Source organism: Canis lupus, chromosome 24 (genome assembly GCF_048164855.1).
Source record: "Canis lupus baileyi chromosome 24, mCanLup2.hap1, whole genome shotgun sequence".
NCBI lineage: Eukaryota > Metazoa > Chordata > Mammalia > Carnivora > Canidae > Canis > Canis lupus.
Genome location: NC_132861.1, coordinates 44,668,827 through 44,687,062, shown reverse-complemented (window position 1 = coordinate 44,687,062; position 18,236 = coordinate 44,668,827). Strand labels below are relative to the sequence as shown.

Below are 18,236 nucleotides of genomic sequence, written 5' to 3'. Positions count from 1 at the left end.
CTGAGACAGTGGTTGGGTACCAAACACTGAACTTGAGATTGTTGCACGGTTGGCTTCTGATGTGAGAAGTGCAAAGAGGGCCTGGGCCTTTTGAAAACAGAGGTTTTGTGATGCCAGAGCCAGGGCTGGGTTAAAAGCCACTAAGTTCTGTCACTGGGGAGGAAGGCGGTCGGCCTTTTGTGCAAAAAAGGTTCAGAGGAGCAACAGCCGGGGTAGTGAAGAGTCCCCCCCTTACAGGCAGCACAAGTGCCAAGGCCCCGTCAGGGCAAAGGAGCTGTTGACACTGAAAGGGAGTTTATAGGGTGGACAAGGAAAGCGTCTGAGCCCGGGGGGCAACGTGGACAGATAAGGGTGTGGGGGCAGGACGAGGTGACCACAGCCTCTTGAGGGTGGTGGGATGCTTTAGGTGGCTGCGGGCATCACCTGGGAAGCCTGAGTCAGGGACTTCTGAGGCCAAGCCTGGCTAGGGAAGACCTGGGACTGCCTCTCCTGAAGTACCCAGACATCCCTTCCTCCCTGTCCCTGCAAGCCTCCAGGCCCCAGCACCTTCTAGCCGGGCCTCACCCCTCCTCCCTCTGCCACAGCCCCCCTCCGCCAAGGGCAGCCCTGACCGCTGTCTCCTGGGGAGGCCGGCCTGGGGAATGGGGCATACAGCAGGCACCGGGCACCGCTGTTCCTTCTGAACGAGGGGGGCCGCCCTTGCCCCAGGGAGGGGATCAGCCCAGCGGGGCAAGGTACCCTGAGTCCACCGAGCCCAGCCGCCCCCTCCCAGTGGGCACTCTGAGAGCCTGGAGGGGCCCGAGTGTGGACACAGAGCAGTTTGTCACGTTTTCTTGGGCCCGCGGACCAATCCCGAGGAGGGGCCCCTGCCGGGTGACCCAGGACGGACCCCCCACGGGGCTGAGAACTCACTGGGGAGGTGGGGCCTCCCTGGAGCACCCGAGGGCCCCCGGGGCTGCCCTGCAGCTGCCAGGTCCCTGCTGCTCCCCGTGTCTGGCAGGTGCCCGCCTCACCAGGCTGCTGCGAGAGAGGCAGGTGCCCCCTGGCAGGGGTGCCAGGCCCCTGGGCCGGCTTGCAGGATGGCCCGAGGGTGGGGCGGGGGTGGGAGGAGGTGACTGGGTGGGAGGGGAGGAGGGGCAGCTGAGCAGTCTGGCCAGGTGGCTGGAGGCCAGCCCAGGGCCAGAAGAGAGGCGCAGGGCAAAGGCAGAGCGAAGTGCAGACAGGGAGGCCAGGAAGAAAGGGGGCAGGCAGGGCGGGGGCGGCAGGGGACCCCAGGGGAGCTGTGGGGCCAGGGGGCCCTGTGGGCTTCCAGGTGAGGAGGGGGCCAGCTGGTGAGAGGCGGGAGCTTGGCCGGGTGAGCTGGGCCAGCAGGAGGAGGGCCAGGCCGGGCGCCCAGGGTGGGGGCCTGCAGGAGGCAGGTCTGGAGAGCAGCAGGGAGCGGGGAGGGGGCCAGGGGAGGGGGAGGGGAGGGGGGAGGGCTGGGGGCAGCAGGAGAGTAGTAGAGCTGCCTTCTCCTCATCGCTGCATGGGAACAGGTGAGAGTCCAACCAGGGTTCCGGAACCTAAGGTCTGCCTGCCTCTGTTCCTTGAGGATTTGTCCTTGTGACCTCACAGGCAGAGGATTCTTGAGAGAGAGAGAGGGAGAGAGAGAGAGAGAGAGAGAGAGAGGAGAGCCGGAGGCCGTGCCTGCAGCACAGCTGTGCCCACTGTGGGATGAGGAAGCCGAGGCCCCGTGGGAGGCAGCACTCGGGCTGGAACCAGGGGTGCTTTGTGGGATCAGGGAACGGGGTGTGGAGCCCTGGATCAGGCTGGAGGGCAGGAGTCAGCAAGAGAGGCGGGCTGCAGACACCTCTGGGCAGCTGGAAGATGCTGGACCTTCGGCCCTCGGTAGGGACTGTCCTCATCGGGGCCATCTTCTTGAGTCGGGAACCCTGAGGGTGTTTACATGAGGCCTGGGCGCCTTTCACGTCGTGTACATTCATTTTCACATGCTCTTCATTTAGAAGAGGTGTAGATCCCATTATTTAATCAATGCTGATCACCTTCCCTTCCATAGTCGCTTTCTCTTCGTACAACATTACGTGCCTCATGTAACAGAATTTAATGGGCTTTTGCTGAAGTCTCTGATTTATGCACAAATGAAGACTTCTGGTCACCTCAGGACAAGTGCCTACTCCGTTCATGAATAATATTGTAGCTTCAAAATCAACAAGTGGGGCATGGATTTCTGTTCTCGTGACAGCGGCTACTGTCCTCTGTGCCCTGCAGACGCCCCTCATCAGCAGCAGTGACAGCTACAGGGAGGACATCCCCCTGAGGGGACAGGTGGGATGGGCTGCCGGTGGGGGTGAGGTCCCCTAAGCCGCAGAAACACCTCGTGCTTGTTGGCGGGGTGGGGACCGCACTGGTTTGAGGCCAGGGAGCCCGAGGTTCAGGCCTGACTGGCCAGATTTTCTGTTTAGTTGGAGGCAAAATGGTCATGGATGTGGGGACCTGGGGGAGGACTGAACTCCTACCAGGAAATGGGGTCTTGGAGCTCCACTACTGCTATTTCGAATGCCACCCTTTCCAACCCCAGCTCTGCTCGGTGCTCCTGGGACATCTGTAGGCTTATGATTTGGCCATGCTGTACCTCAGTTTCCCCATCTGTAAATGAGGCTAATAATGGTCTATACCTCATAGGTCATCTGGAGAATGAACTGATTCTTATTTATAAAGTGTGTCACCCGCTGACTGATCCTTAGGACCCTCCATATAAACGGTGGAAGGTGCTGTGGCCGTCATTAATGAAGCCTCCTTGCAGGGGTGCGGTGTAGCAGTGGACACTGAGCCCAGCTGGGAGGCAAGGGCAGGTATTCCATGCCCATGAGTCAGCAGAGGTAGAGGACTCCCTGTCTGGGGGCAGGAGGTTCTCCGGGATAAAAGAGGAGTGGATCAACTCCACTCCTGGGACAGGAGTTGGAGAGGGGCCTGGCCCCCCCCTGCTACTGCTCTGACCTGCCAGGTGCTCTGTATTGGAAAATATATTTTTTTTATCCTCAAATGTAGTTTTTAAAAAATTAATTCAAAGATTTCCAGGAAGGGGGCTGCCTGGGTGGCTCCGTGGTTGAGCATCTGCTTCTGGCTCAGATCGTGATCCCGGGGTGCAGGGATCGAGTCCCACATTGGGCTTCCTGCGGGGAGCCTGCTTCTCCCTCTGCTGTGTCTCTCTGCCTCTCTCTCTCTCTCTGTGTCGCTCATGAATAAATAAATAAAATCTTAAAAAAAAATTTCCAGGAAGGAAATGAATACCATACTTTAACTGTGGAGGAGTGAAGAAGATACACACGGTATTAAAGTGCCCAAGACAGTTTATGGGAACAAAAGGACACACTATTACACCCAAATCGACAATTTCCTTGCAGCAAAACAAATATAAAAACGTGTGCACGTGGGGGAGGGTGGAGTGGGGAGAAACCGCTCACAAAAAATCAGCTAGACCTCTAACAGCGGCAGTGTGAAGAATATTACACTCCCGATGGACACGTGGGCTAGGGACTTAGTACACTATGTGCAAAAGGAAACACGAAGAGAGAAACATTTCAAAAGGATCCACCATCCCCCCGGCCCCCCCAGGTCCCTAGAAAACAGACAAGTGCAGCTTGGTAGGTGTGCCTGTGACAGGTGCCAAGGAGCCCGGGCCCAGGCAGGGGCGGCAGGGGGGCCCCGGTTGCCAGGCGGGAGCAGAGGAAAGTCCTGGAAGCTCCTTCGACCCTCACAGGGCATCGGAGAGTCTAGACTAGAGGAGCCCTTGTGTTAACCCTGGCTTGCTGGGGCCCATCTACCTATACTTTTAAGAAGTTCTGTTCGTAGAGGCTCCCTGGAAGTGGGAGGGCTTTTTTACATAAATCACAGACCCTCTCCTCCCCTGAATTCAGCAGGAGGGGAAGCTTTGGATGTCTGTCTTTTCCAGAACACTGTGGTCTTGATAACCTTCATGGTGATGCCCCCCTCTGCATGCTGCGAAATTTCAGCCTCTGGCTTAAGATCACCTTTGCTCAGGGGGACTTTGGGCCCAATTAGGGCCAGAAATGACTGCAGCAGGACAATCTGGGGAGCGAGGAGCTCTGAAAAAATTACTACAGTCATCGCGGCGTGGCAGGAACGTAAGGAAAGCCCACAGCCTGCTGCCTGAGTCCAGAACTTTATCCCTTAACCTGGCTGCTAGCTGCTACGTTTCCAGTGAGAGCCGAGGGGTGTGTGGGAAGGGAAGGGACGAATTCCAAAGGCTTGAGGCCCCCCTGTGTGCTTCACTCCACCTCACCTTGATGTCAAGGGCTGTGACCTGGATGCTGTCAGCTGCCTCATGCCCACTTCCAAGGAGGCTGACCGTTTTCGGTCTCTGGGGTGGGGAATAAGTAGTTACGAGGGCCAATTGCCTTTTTTTGAGCAACTGGGGGGCAGCATGGGGGAAGGGTCGTCAGAGACTTGGTTCGCACCCCAGGAAAGTGCCTCATTTCTGCTTCAGTGGAGTCCTGCAGGCTGAATGCATAGGGCGAGCTTGGGGAGAGCCTGGAGGTCTGGATCAGAGGGTGGGAGGGGGTGGGAGGGCACCCAGGGGCCGGACCCATCTCACTCTCCCTGCCTTTCGGTGCTCAGTTTCTCTGTTGAGGTCTCCCCTTATTTCTGGGAGCTGTGATGCTCGGTGATGAGGAAGGGCCTGTTCTTTATGTTGCTCTTTTTCAAAGACCCTCGAGGCAGACATAAAGTCCCTGGGGGCTGGGGCACCCAGTGTCATCAGTACCAGATACTTGCTGGCTGCCTTCACGCCCCCTGTCTTGGCAGCTCCTGAAGAGTTGTTTTGTTCTGTTTTAAAAAGACTTTATTTATTTTTTTGGCACGCAGAGAGATAGCACAAGTAGAGGAACGGGAGGAAGAGGAAGAGGGAGAAGCAGACTCCCCGCCAAGCAGGGAGCCCCATGCAGGGCTCCATCCCAGGACCCTGAGATCATGGCCTGAGAGCCTAAGGCAGATGCTCATTCGACTGAGCCACCCGGGTGCCCCCGGTGAAAAGAGGGGTGAAAAGAGTTTTCAGGGGGTGAAAAGTTTTTGAGACAGGTGCTACTGTCTTGATCACCACGGCCTGGTAGAGACTAGTGATCAAAAGATGCTTGTTAATTGAGTGACTCTGGCCGCTGTTTACAGAAGTCAGACCATGAGCCAGGTTTCCAGAGCAGCTCCCTGAGGGCATGGCTCTCCCTGGAATCAGGCTGCCGCAGATGACGGGGAGCCTCCTCCCAGACACCCCCTTCCCATCCCGATTCCTTCCTGTCACTGCTGCTGCCCTGAGCCCACCCTGGCCCTGCTGCCCGAGGGCGTCTGTCCTGTGTCCAGTCCCTGGACTGCCCGCCCTCCCGTAGCTGGTCCTGATTGGATGGCTGTTACCCGTGCCAGAGCTTTCTCTTTCATGGGATGGCTTCGTGTCCCTTGCATGTGTTCCCTGGGTCCTCTGAGCACCCCTGTCCTTATCCTGTCTGGCCAGCCGTCCAGCCTCAGCGCCTTCCAGTCCCCACGTCCCCAGGCTTCGGCTGCACAGTCTCCTGGCCCTCACCCGAAACATCAAGTGTCCCTCTCTTCCTGTCTGCACTTGGGCTGCTCTCTGTGCTTCTGGCATCTTCTGTCCCTACTTTATCCCTTGTCCCTGGTACCTGAGCCGCTCCTCCCCAGTGGGATCAGTTGGTGGGGGAGGCACCCTGCAGGGCTCTGGCTCTGTGATGCCCCTAATGGGCCCGGCTTTGCCTCTGGAGGAGATGCTCGGTGCGGTGTGTGCAGAGAGAACTTTTATCACTAAAGGGGCAAATGTAAATGGCATCAGGAGAGGGTGTGGTGAGTCCCCCCCCAGGTGCTGGGGAGCTGCTCTGAGGCAAACCCAGACAGAGTGGCTTGTTCCTCACCCTACACGGAAGTGGCTTGTGGAGCTCAGTTGCTGCCCAGGACACTGGCAAAATTGGAGGTATGAGTCCCCCTACTCTGGGCTTCCCAGCTGGCGGGTGGGCAGGACCCCCTCTCCCCCACCCGCTCAGGCTCCCAGAGCCTCTGGTTTGGAAGATGAGAGGATGGGCAAGACCAAGGGGGCTGGCTCTAGGAGGTTTGAGGAACCTCTGAGAAAAAAAGCCTTGATATTTGTGACTCCTCAGGGCTGGGGCTGGGGTGGTGGGGAGGAGGGAGGCCGAGAAGCTAGACAGGCTGGGGCAGTGGATGGGGCCTTGGGCAAGTCCCCGCCTGGCCTGCCCCCTAGGAGAGTCTCTCTGGCCCACACCTTCTCCTGCCAGGGGTCCACCATGATGCGATGATGAGGGTCACTAGCCAAGGTGTTCAAGAGCAGGAGGGGGAGAGATGATTGTATGCAGAACAGCCCACGTAGGACTCACTCAATCTTTTGTGTTAAAAGAAGAAAATAAGAACACAGAAGTGTGTATGTTGGTACAGACACCCTCAAAGAAGCTGGGGTCGCTGGTACCCTGAGGGGTAGGTGGATGCGGGCCTGGGGGGCACGGTGGGGGGCAGAGAGAGCCTACTGTATGTGTCCACGGAGGCATTGGGATCATGTGCATATACGCAAAATCTTAGATGAGAAGCGACAGCAATAAAGCAAATGTTCATTAAAAAGGAGAAGCTAGCCAGAACCGAGGTGGACGAGGCTCCCCTTGAGGAGGGGCCGAGTGCTCCGCGCTCCGCGGGTCCCTCGGCGACCCCTTCCCAGGGCCCCCACCCCGCAGGCCCTGGACACCGCCCAGCTCCTCCCTGTCGCCCTCCCGATAGGGTCCCCGCCTCCTGCGCCCCGGAGTCCCGGCCTGGCCCACTCACAGTGCCTGGGTTGGCCGGGGGCGCCTAGGACGAGGGCCCTGCTTGGGGACGCACTGCCCGGAGCCCTGTCTTCACTCGCAGGCCAGTGGCCCGAGCGGAGCACGAACCTGGTTCCGCCCCGAGCACAAGAGCCGTACAATGACAACTTACAAGGGTGTCACGGTTGGTTCTGCTAGCCCCTTCCCCCACTCCATGCCTGGACAGCCAGCTGGCCTCCCCACAGTCGCACACAGCTGTTATTTCCACAGGGATGACCATGTGCTGGGAAGAGTTACCCCGACCCGCTTTGGGGAGTTTCTATTCCTGTAGACACCTGAAAGTCACAGCACGCCCGGCCTGTAAAAATAACCTATGCTTTGGTCTCTAATGGGATCTCCCGGTCCGTACACCCCTCCTGTGTGGGCAGCAGTCCTGCACCCTAAACCCTGGAAGGGCTGGAAGTCAGGACAGCCTTTTTCGGACTCTGGCTGTGCCCGTGTGATGCCAGGCTCCCCCACAGGCTTCTTGTACCCCACCACCCCTGCCCTCGTTTTGGAAGCTGAGTGAGCATGAGAGGTGGCAAGAAGGAGCCCCTCGTCCTGGAAACATGCTCCCCATGCCCCATCCTGGTTCTGCTTGGCGGGGACGGACCCCCACAGGGCCCCTCTGGAGACCCAAGAGGGAGCCCCTTGGCCCAACAAGCCATCAGCGTGTTCGTCCCACCCCCACGTCTCACTGGTGAGGAACCCCGGAGAGGGAAGTGGTTTTCTCCAGAGCAGGCTGGAGACCAAGCTGGGAGGACAAATGACATCCCGTGGCTCACTCGGCTGCCCGGGACCCCCAACAGGTAACAGCACCCCCCTCCTCCCCGGGGCCACTTAGAGAAAACGAAGCACAGAGCCATAGACTGACCTTGCATTCGAGGATGGCAGGTGACTTCCCGGAGGCCCCCCGGGGCCCCGTGGTCTGGATCCCGTCCACGCCTGGCCAGACTCCGTGTCCCAGGTGGCCGGGGCACCAGCAGCCCCCACGAGTCTCCCGGTGACAATAGTAACAGCAGGCAGACGGCCCGTTTGCTCCTGTTACTAGTGACATTTCCTACGAACCCTCAGCTCACTCCTGATTTGACTCAGGGTTGCAGCATCTCGCTGGGTGGGGAAGCCTCACGGAAGGTAGCCCCGGAGCCTTCCCCGGGCGAGCCGGGCTTGCGTGCCACCACCTGCCTGCTCTCCAGAACCCGCCTGGAAAGCACCAAGAGCCCAAGATGACACACTCGCAGGAATGTCCCGGCAGCCCCTGAGCAGGGTGCTCAAGGCAGCCCACGGCTGTGCTTGGGAGCCCAGGCCAGCCACTTGCCAATCACGTCAACGTCTCTGGCCTCGGTGTAGCTCTCCGGAGAATGGGAGCAAGGATGGTTTTTCTTCCTCGTGGGGGCTCGGGCGAGCAGTAAGCGATGGAAGTGCTTGATCGCGCAGTACGCACATGGGAAGCTTTGACTGCTGCCATATATTGAAACTGGATTAGTCCCGAGTGGGTCCCTGGGGTACAGTGATGACTGGCCCCTCTCGGCCACAGTAGGGAAAGCACATCAGGAGGGGCAGGTGGATCAGGAAAGTGGGCATCTGAAGGAAGGGATGAGGTTTTTAGCAGGGCTGAGGGGAAAGAAGAGCTGTTAAGTGGAACCAGGAAGGGGGACCTGGGGGGCTCCTGGGTATATTGGATCTTTGGCTGGTGATGCTGGTGGGAGCGGGGATGGGGGTGGGCCAGATAAAGGAGACACTCCCTGCGAGTGCTAGCGAGGCCCCTCACCACCTGTTTGATCTTGGGTCCACTCTAGCTTCTCTGAGCCTCACTGTCCTCATCTGCAAGATGGACACAATTATAAGAACGTTCCAGAAATGGACCGAGTTCCCATCACAAAGCACTTAGCACAGGGACGGCCACATCTCAAGTCCCTGAAATGACCCCCGTCCCCAACTCCCCCAACCCCATTCCAACCCCTGAGGCTCAGGGTACAGCTCTAGCTAAATTTTGGAGTGAGGGAGACTCTGTGCCTTTTGTGTCCTGCTCCTTTTCACATCGTGTCCCCCAGAAGCCCGGCTCAGGTGTAGACAGATGGATTTATTTACACTACGGTGTCAGTGGCAGATGACTGCATCCAAGTACATATTTGTATTCTAACTGTGGGATTCAGCGCTGCACCCCCGGAGGAGATGGGGATTGCACTGGTCCCGGGGAGTGTTCCTCCTCAACCTACATCCCTCCGGCTGCACCAACTCTGCTGGCACGGGGCAGGCCCTCCCATCCCTTAGATGGCTCACACCACGGTGCTCCGTTCAGATGAGTTCGACAGCAAAAATGATGGGGGAGTGAGGACCTTCGTCAGCCCACAAACCTCCTAAAGTTCCATTCTTACTGTTGCTGGTGTTTCTGGAAAGCCGGTCAGCTGCTGGGAGGAGGGCTGGCTTGGTTCGAGCCTCACAGCTGGGTTTGGATGCTGCAGCTGTGCATCACACGTCTGGGGCTGCCCCCAGCGGGCCCCCCGGGGTCCAGGCAGCCGCAGGAATCACAGTGCAGAGCCACTCGGTGAGGCCCCGGCTCCCCACTCCCTGTTCCGTGTTCTGTTTGGATGAGAGAACCCGGAACCCAGACGGAGGCCCCGCAGCCAGAGAGAGCCAGGCACAGAGCTGAGGCCTCTGGACTCCCAGGCCGGTTCCTCTTCACACACATGCTGTTTTCTCTCCTCTTCCCTAAACATTAGAAAACTTTAACCTAGGGGCAGTAGATTCCATTTCAGAGTTGGGGGAAAAAAAAAACCTCCCATATGCGAGAATTCCCCTGATAACATTCCAGATAAATGGATCTCCTGCCCTCCTGCTTACATACCTCTGGTGACAGATAGCTCATTACTTAGAGGTCCATTTCTATGGCACCTGGAGCCCATTCTATGGAGTCATATAGTGGAACATGTCTTAAGCATTGGGAAATGCTAAAATGACTATTCTTTGATAGACCATCAGCAACTCTAGTCCTTTCCTCATGTTCTCCTGGGCTGGGGCTTCCTGGCCTCTCCCTATGCAGCTCGAGCACAGAGACAGCCCCCAGTGCACAGGTGACCAGAGCAGTGCAAGGGCCACTGTCACCTCAAGTTCCTCTTCTAGATTCCCTAAGCGAAGCCTGGTTCCCCTCATTTCTCATCGTATTTCTTATTTACAAAAATATTTAAGAACTCCCATTTCCCTATGAGTTGTGACTGCCCCTGTGTCTTGTGTACAAATATTTGTTCTCTTCCAATACTTGGGTAATGTAGTTCTGATTTTACCCCCGGCTCACACATTATTTAAGAGACCACTTAAGAGAGTGCATAAAAGTCCCTATTATATCATGTTAATATCCTGGTGCTCAGCAATAGCTGTGCTTTCTTGGTGGTCTGAGACAGAAGGGTAGACTTGCCATTACCTTGGGGTGCTTGGCTGGGCCCAGGAATGGGATCAATTTGGTGAAAGATCCTTGTCTTCTCCCAAAGAAAGTGTATTCCCTTGATTTATGATATAGCCCTCACTGATCTGCCTTTTTAATTGGGCTATTCGGAGCTCAAAATTTCTCTGTCTACTTGATCGATGATCCTCCGAGAGGAGAGCATTAAGGTCTCTACCTACAATTATATTTCTGTTTCTACCTCTTTTTGCATTTCTGGCATGTTCCCATTCTGTATTTCTTTGCTATGCGTATTGGAACAGAAATTAAGTGTTTTTTGTTTTAAGTATTCATTGTAACTTTTACCTCTCTGTAAAGTCTCTGTGTCATTTTCTAAATTCTTTCTACGAAAAAGACAATTACTTCGCCATATGCTCTTTTTTCCTAGCGTTCCGTGTGCCTGATAAACTAGAGACTGTCCTATCATTTTACTCTGTCCATGCCTTTTTAGTTTTCTCCGTGTCTCTTATCAACAAAAGAGGATTGGGCTTGGGCTTTTTTAATGAATGTGCCCTTTGAGAGGCAGTATGATCAGTGTTAGGGAGTATTGTAATTCTATTATAATTGTTACATTTGTGCAAACCTCTGCGGGGTTACCCCTCTGCTGTCTACATGGAGACGTGGCAGGTTTTTCACGTTTAGTTCCTATTGTTGATTTTCTCTTCCTTGTGTCCCTTTACAGTAGACAAGATAATTTACCCCAAATATCCAATTTAGAACATATTTAAGTTTTAACTCTGACATTTGCTTCTATTAACAGTTGTCCATGCTTTGGGAGGATTTAATGTGCATTTTGAGGGTCTTTTGTGTCAGTCTTCACACCTTATGTTATAAACAATCTTTATGAGGTGATGGCTGGCCTGTGGACAGATGAAACTTTTCTTTTTTTTTAAGTCACAGATCAGGTTCTTGCTCCCATTGTTCCTCCCTGAGATGTCACCTGCTGTCTCATCTGTCACTTTCCATTCTCAGATGCATCGTCCCCACGCCGCTTGGATGCTGCATGTTGAAATGCTCATCTTTGACCCGGCAAGACTGATGCTTCATCAGCTGAGCAGGGTTTAGTTCAATGCATTCCTTTAAATTCTGTGTGACCTCACTCCTGCCCCCACTGTGCCTCAAACACACACCCAGACTTTTTTTTTTTTTTAAGGGAAAGTCAAAAGCTGTTCTTATTTTTCTCCTTTTCTCCCAGCATTTACTTACTACAACTTAAAAAAATTAAATTGCTTTCATATCATTATTAATTAAGCAGAAAAATATATACAGAGAGAGAGAGAGTTAAAAGATTGGATAAGCACTCATTATCTAACTGTTAGAACGTAACCAGTGTTTGGCATATGGAAATTTTTTTCTAGGTTTTTTTTTTCCCCCAGGCGTGGGGTTTTTTAAAATCATAATTAAAGTCATTCTGAATGTATCTGTAGTTTGTGGGTTTTTGACTTAACATAGTCAGCATAAACATAACATAATCAGACAGAAAAATTTTCCATTGAGATTTATCATCGTGAAATTAAGCTCTGCTTGGCATTTAAATGCATGTGTGTGTTTTTTGCTATCAGAAAAAAATGTTAAACACATTTTCTGTACACAACTTCACCTTCTTTTTCATGATTTACTTAAGGTAAATTTTTTGATCACTGGGTGAAAGATGGATAAGCTTTCTATGACTTGTACTCTAGGTTATCAAATCTAGAAGCTGCATACACTCAAGCATATCGATGACTGTTTCACAGAACACTTACCGGCTTCTTTGTTGAAATGATGAGCAAAAATTTTATCTCTTTGTAAATCCTCTTCTGGGAACTGCTCATTCTTTGCCTGTTTGTCTACTGAGGGTCTTGATGTTATATATTTTTTATACGCTTCATAAAGAAAGACCATCATTCATCTGATGTATCTGTTTATTTTCTTTCCGTGGTCTATTATTTGATAAAATTTTTTTTAAACACATTTGCCTAGGTTTCTAAATATTGTGGTCGGAATATAACCAACATCATTTCTGTTTTTTGTTTGTTTGTTTTTAATGGAAGACTTTGTTCTTTGTAGGCAGATCATTCATTTTGGTAACTATTTCTTAGATACTTGAGAAAAAAGTGGATTACCTCTCTGTTTAAAACCAACTTCAAGGGGACCCCTGGGTGGCTCAGCGGTTTAGCACCTGCCTTTGGCCCAGGGTGTGATCCTGGAGTTCTGGGATCGGGTCCTGCATCGGGCTCCCTGCATGGAGCCTGCTTCTGTCTCTGCCTCTCTCTCTCTCTGTGTCTCTCATGAATAAATAAATAAAATCTTTAAAAAAAAAAAAAGAACCAACTTCAAGAGCTATTAATAATATTGTATTCATTCTATTGTTCCAATAACTCTACATCTTAATTTCTAATTTGCCTGCTTGATCTATTCAAATTTACAGTATTTGAGAGTCGGCTGCTACAGGGGTGTCTTTGCCAACGGCTTCTCAAATTCTAGCAATTATATTTCACGTGTTTTTACAGGATGTCATTCAGTGCATAAGATAACTGCATTGGCCTTCATAATTTTTCCTTACTAATGTAAAATACCTTAGCACTGATGTGTGGCTTTGTTATTAAATTCTATAATGCTGGGTATGAATATTGTCACTCTGTCTTTTCATCTTATCTGCCATATATATCACCATGGGCTTTTGCTTTGAACATTTCTCCATCATTCTCTATGTCCTTCAACATAAGTAACAAAGAGTTGTGTTTCATAATTGAACTAAAAACGTTAGTGAATAAAAGAAAGTGTAACTTTTTCGTGTGTATTATAATTTCTGTGCTCCCGTTCCTTTTTCCAATCTATTTACTCCTTTGCTATAGAGTCCGATTTGTTTGTTTTTAATCTTCTTTGGTGATTTTGAAGATAGGCATCCTGTTTTTAATAGGCAGTGGTGAGTTACTCAAGGTCTAAAAAAAAAATTCTTACACTCTCTGTAATTATCAAAGTGAAAAAAAAAAAAAAAACAAACCCAGAACAAGAACTTTAATTTCCTTTTATGGAATATCTTATTTTGCCTGTGTCCTATTACTCACCACCACTCCTACCCCCTACACCCCCAGGATATTCTTCCTTCTTTGAGAATCGATCGAAGGTACTAATTCTTGTCTTTTTTAAGTGATCTCTTTTGGGGTGTTTTTCTTTTAATTTCACATTTGCAACTATCTTCATCTTTCTTTTTTTTAAAGATATTATTCATTTATTCATGAGGGACACACAGAGAGAGGCAGAGACACAGGCAGAGGGAGAAGCAGGCTCCCTGCGGGGAGCCCTATGTGGGACTCCATCCCAGGACCCCAGGATCACGACCTGGGCCGAAGGCAGACGCTCAACCACTGAGCCACCCAGGTGCCCAATACATAAAATCTTAAAAAAAAAAACAAAACAAAAGGGCAGCCCGGGTGGCTCAAGTGGTTTAGCGCCTGCCTTTGGCCCAGGGCGTGATCCCGGAGACCCGGGATTGAGTCCCACGTCAGGCTCCCTGCGTGGAGCCTGCTTCTCCCTCTACCTGTGTCTCTGCCCCGCTCTCTCTCTCTCTCTCTTTCTCTGTCTCTCATTAATAAATAAATAAAATCTTTAAAAAAACAAAACAAAAAAACCCAACACTCCTTGTGATGCAATAGGACTCACCACCTTCTGAAGAAAGAAAACACATATCGATGGTCCTGTGGGGAATGGTAATTGGGACTGTCCCCACTCCTACCTGTCACATAATGAGCAGCTTCTGATGTAAATGGAAGCGTGAGGACAGCCTCCCTTCAGGTGAACCGGCTGCCTGGGAGCACTGCTGCCCCATGGCCCAGCTCTGCCCCTTCGGCTCCGCAGCCACGTGGACGCTGTGGCCACACCGTCCTTGGGCTGTTTCCAGCCAACCCTTGAGCCTGGCAGAGGTACTCGTCCTGGGTGCCTCCTGCTTGACCTGGGTCTCTCTACCGGCAGCCTGTGCGTGGGGCCTCCCCAGAGGCCTGGCCTGTACCTTCTCAGAGCCGCGCTGCCCTCTCCCCACTGAAACCTTCCTTCCCTGTCTCCTTCACAGATGTCAGACCCGCTCTCCCCTCTCTCCTACACAGGCATTGGCCCTAAGAAATCTCTCCAGGGTCTGCTCCTGGCTTGGCACCTGCTTCCCAGCCTCCCACCACCCACCTGACGGGGCCACAGGTGGCTGGGTGCGGACCCCCCACCTGTCTGCTGCAACAGGAGCTCTGGGTGGCCCCCCTGGCCACGGGTCGGGTGTGGGGAGGTTGCTGGCTCCCCCACAGAGGGGCTGGCTTTTCCTGGCAGCCCACCTTTGAGAGAAAAATGACTGTTTTATCTCTCGCTGCGGCCTGGAGCCTTTTTATCTTATTCCAGAGAAGTTCCTGATCTTTTTTTAAAAGAAGATTTTTCAAAAAGATGCCTTCCTTGAACTTTCAGAGGGAATTCGGACGATTAATTTTTCAGATTCTCTTCTCAGTCTGCCATTAGCTGGAAGTAGTTTTTTTCTTCAAGCTAATTTCTTTTTGCTGGCCCATAGCGCGCTTTCTCTCACTTCAAAGACCACTGTTTGAAAAGCTCCCGTTTGAAGTCTGTCAGTAATTCAAATGTGACCTTTGGGATTGTCCTGTTGGAGAACAGCCGGTAGAGCTGAGGTGTGCTTCCTGCACACACACCTGGTGCCATCGAGTCAGACAAGCCCCAGCATCCGTCAGACCATTTTCTCTCTTCCTTTTCCCTTGGTTTGCTCAGCTCAGCTGTGTGTTGGGGCTGGGCTTGGTTTTGAGCATCACTGATTTTTTTTTTTTTAATTGTTGGCCACGTTAGTTCTAGTCTCTGAGCCACCAGAAATGTGGTAGATCGGTCCATACTATTTCTGGAAAAAGTATGCGCTCCTTTTTATCGCAGTCACGTTGAATCTTTTAAACACAAAGCGATGGTTTGTGGCTCCTGGTTTACTGCTGTTTCTGCTGCTGAAGACGGCTTCTCTGAACCCACTGAACCTTCTTGTTTGGCGTTGCGGGACTTTCCGGGGAGAACTGGATGGAGTTTTTGGCTGCTTTTGTCTTCCCTGCTAAAGATGCCAGAAGATCCTATAGATGGGCCTCCTTCCAAAAAAAAAAAAAAAAAAGAAAAAAAAAGAAAAAAAAAACCTAGAATAACTCAGAGCCAGCAAAAGAAATTTCAATAATGATGAGTTTAAAACCCAGCCTCGGGGACGAAAGCTTTGAGTGTGAGGACATACACTTTCCTAGATCTTTTGTGACACACACCACTGAGAACAGTTAACACAGAGGAAAGCCATCAAATCAAGTAATGTGTGCTGAATGTTTAGCACATAGCTCTCCATGGAGGATAGAAAAATACATTCCTTTTTTGTTGTTGTTGCCTAGCTGTTAGGGAGGGCTGGGAATGGCATTATAGGGTCTTAAAAATACCCAAATATAGGGTCTTGGAAATGCCCAAATCTTTCCTCCCCAAAGGCTTTCAAGGGAGCTCTACTGATGAGAAACAAAAGCAGAATGGGGATTCTCTTAATGACATCTGCGTAGCAAAGAACTCAGTCACCAGGGTGTTCACTGTGGAAGCCGTGTTCCCTGGTAAAACCTCACGAAACCTGAATGTTCGTCAATAGGGCTGTTGGCTAAATGGGTTGTGGCATCTCCACACAACAGGATGTAAGGGTTCCATTAAGAAGAAAAAGCCAATTCAGAGATGCTGATGTGGAACAATTTCCAAGAAATATTACAAAGTGAAAAAGCAAGGGACAGAGCTGTGGGTGTCATCTTTTCCAAATTTAAAGAGGCATCATACATATATATGTATGTATGTATATGTGTCTATATATGCGTATCCTTGGAAAATTTCTGGAAAAAGTGTGCACAAAACTGTTAACCGTGGTTGTCTCTAGGAAGGACAACCCAGGCCCTGGGGTACAATGGAAGCCTCTGTCCTTTTTTTTTTTTTCCTCCCTTCTTTTTTTTCTTTTTTCTTTCTTTTTTTATTTTTTGTACTGTCTATATATCTTATTGAATGCTGTTTCAATTAAAAATAACAATAACTAGCAGAGGGACACCTGGGTGGGTCAGTGGTTGAGCATCTGCCTTTGGCTCAGGTTGTGAACCATGGGGTCCTGGGATCAAGTCTCACATGGGGGTCCCTGCAGGGAGCCTGCTTCTCCCTCTGCCTATGTAATCTGCCTCTTTCTGTGTCTCTCATGAATAAATAAATAAAATCTTAAAAACAAACAAACAAACAAACCAGCAGAATAACAGAGCTCAGCAGATAAGCGTGTTGGTCACTAGTGCAGGATTCTCGGGGGGAAAAGACTATTATGTTGCCACCTTCTCCCTGCCACGTCTATGTTTTGGGCCCCAGTGCCTGCTGGCAGGAAGTCACTGAGGGTGGGAGAGGCGCACCCAGCAGGCTGTGGGCCAGTGTGACTGGCCTCTCCTCTGCAGCAACCCTGCATGCTCATGGACCCGGCACACCCAGTGCTGCAGACCAACCAAGTCAGCAGATCTGCATCGTGAGTGGTGGAGGGTGGGGGCATGGATTTTGGGTCACATTTGAATTCTCTGTTTAGCAGCACTGGTTCTGGAGGCCTGAGTCAAAGGTCTTCTGGGTTTGATCTGCTCCAGGGCTGCTGTTATAAATTGAATATTTGTGTCCCCTCCACCTTCCCAAATTCATATGCAGAAATCCAACTGGCCAAGGTGGTGGTATTATGAGATGAGGCCTTTGGGAGGTGATTCAGTCATGAGCGGGGAGTCCTTGTGAATGGGAAAGCCCCCTGGTTCTCTTTCTGCCACGTGAGGATGCAAAGAGAAGTTGGCAGTCTGCACCCTGAATGAGGGCCCTCCCCCAACCGTGCTGGCACCCTGCTCTCAGACCTCCAGCCTCCAGGGCTGTGAGAAACAAATTTCTGTTGTTTATGAGTTACACAGTCCAACATATTCTGTTACGGCAGCCTGACTCAAGACAGCTACCCACGACAGAATAGAGATCTCGAGAGGCATGCAGCCGCCCTGCACACCCCCAGACTGGCTAGCTCTTAAGTGAGACCTGGTCAGGGCCCGCCTTGGACCCTGATGGAAAGCCCTGACCTATGATCCCCTATGATCCCGCCTTGTCCGCTCGCAACCGGCTTCCCTGTGCAGCCACACCTGCAGCCCCGGCCCTCTTATCCTTGAGACGAGTTCTAATTGTCCACCTGCCCCAAGGCCTTTCTCTGCCCTGTGGAGGCCTCCAGCCCTCATTTCATTCCCTCTGGGAATGTCCTTTCTTCTGCTTTTCTCCATTTTCTGTCTGGTTTTCTCCCCAGGGTAGCAAGAGGCTGCAGCATCTCCAGACCTTTTGTCTTTCCAGCTTCAGATGCCATTGAGACAGCCCCAGTCCCCTTTCTAGAAACCCAAGTAAGAGTTGCCATTGTTCTTCAATGCCTCCAGCTGGGTCAAATGTCCATCCCTGAATCAATGAACAACTAGTCACCGCATCCAAGGGAATGTGACATGCTGACTGCGACCAGCCCTTTGGGCAGGGGTGGAGGCAACTCTATCCCACCTTCCTGGATGTGGGTGGTGGAGAGCAGAGGGACAGTGTGCAAGGAGGGTCTGGGTCCCCAAAACAGCATTTGAATTCCTGATCAAGCTGTAGCTTGGGTCAACCCTGCCCTAGTTGTGTTTTCAGTTGTATAAAATTCTGTCCTTTGCTTAAGCCATTTTGGGTCAGGGCTTGTGTCATTGTTACTACTCTCAACAGGAGTTCTGATTGTAAGAAGAGGGACAGATGTTCACACACAATTCCATTTTTGTAAAAGAAAAAGGCACGTGCGAGCGCATGTGTGCAATAGTATGTGTGTAAGAGAGAGAGAGTCTGGAATGATATCCATAAAAAGGTAACAGCGGTTATATCTGGGCAGCAGGATTGGAGGCAATCATCTTTCT

General features: G+C 51.6%; 1 protein-coding gene across 6 annotated transcripts in view; it reads left to right on the top strand.

Moving 5' to 3' along the window:
* GPR55 (G protein-coupled receptor 55) overlaps positions 1-18,236 on the top strand; it is a 68,456-nt gene that overhangs the window by 44,585 nt on the left and 5,635 nt on the right. The window contains exons 1-2 of one of the 6 annotated variants that reach the window (XR_012016688.1): positions 1,646-1,887; positions 2,057-3,230. The exons of 1 other annotated variant lie outside the window; for it this stretch is intronic. Coding sequence is in view for 1 of the 5 variants with exons in the window: in XM_072796642.1 (XP_072652743.1) it covers positions 7,630-7,672 (43 nt within the window). In the remaining 4 variants the exon portion in view is untranslated. Of the gene's footprint in view, positions 1-1,645; positions 1,888-2,056; positions 3,231-7,546; positions 7,673-16,689; positions 16,820-17,614; positions 17,706-18,236 lie in introns of those variants that run through there. 4 more of the 6 variants (XM_072796646.1, XM_072796645.1, XM_072796642.1 and 1 more) reach the window with 4 other exon arrangements.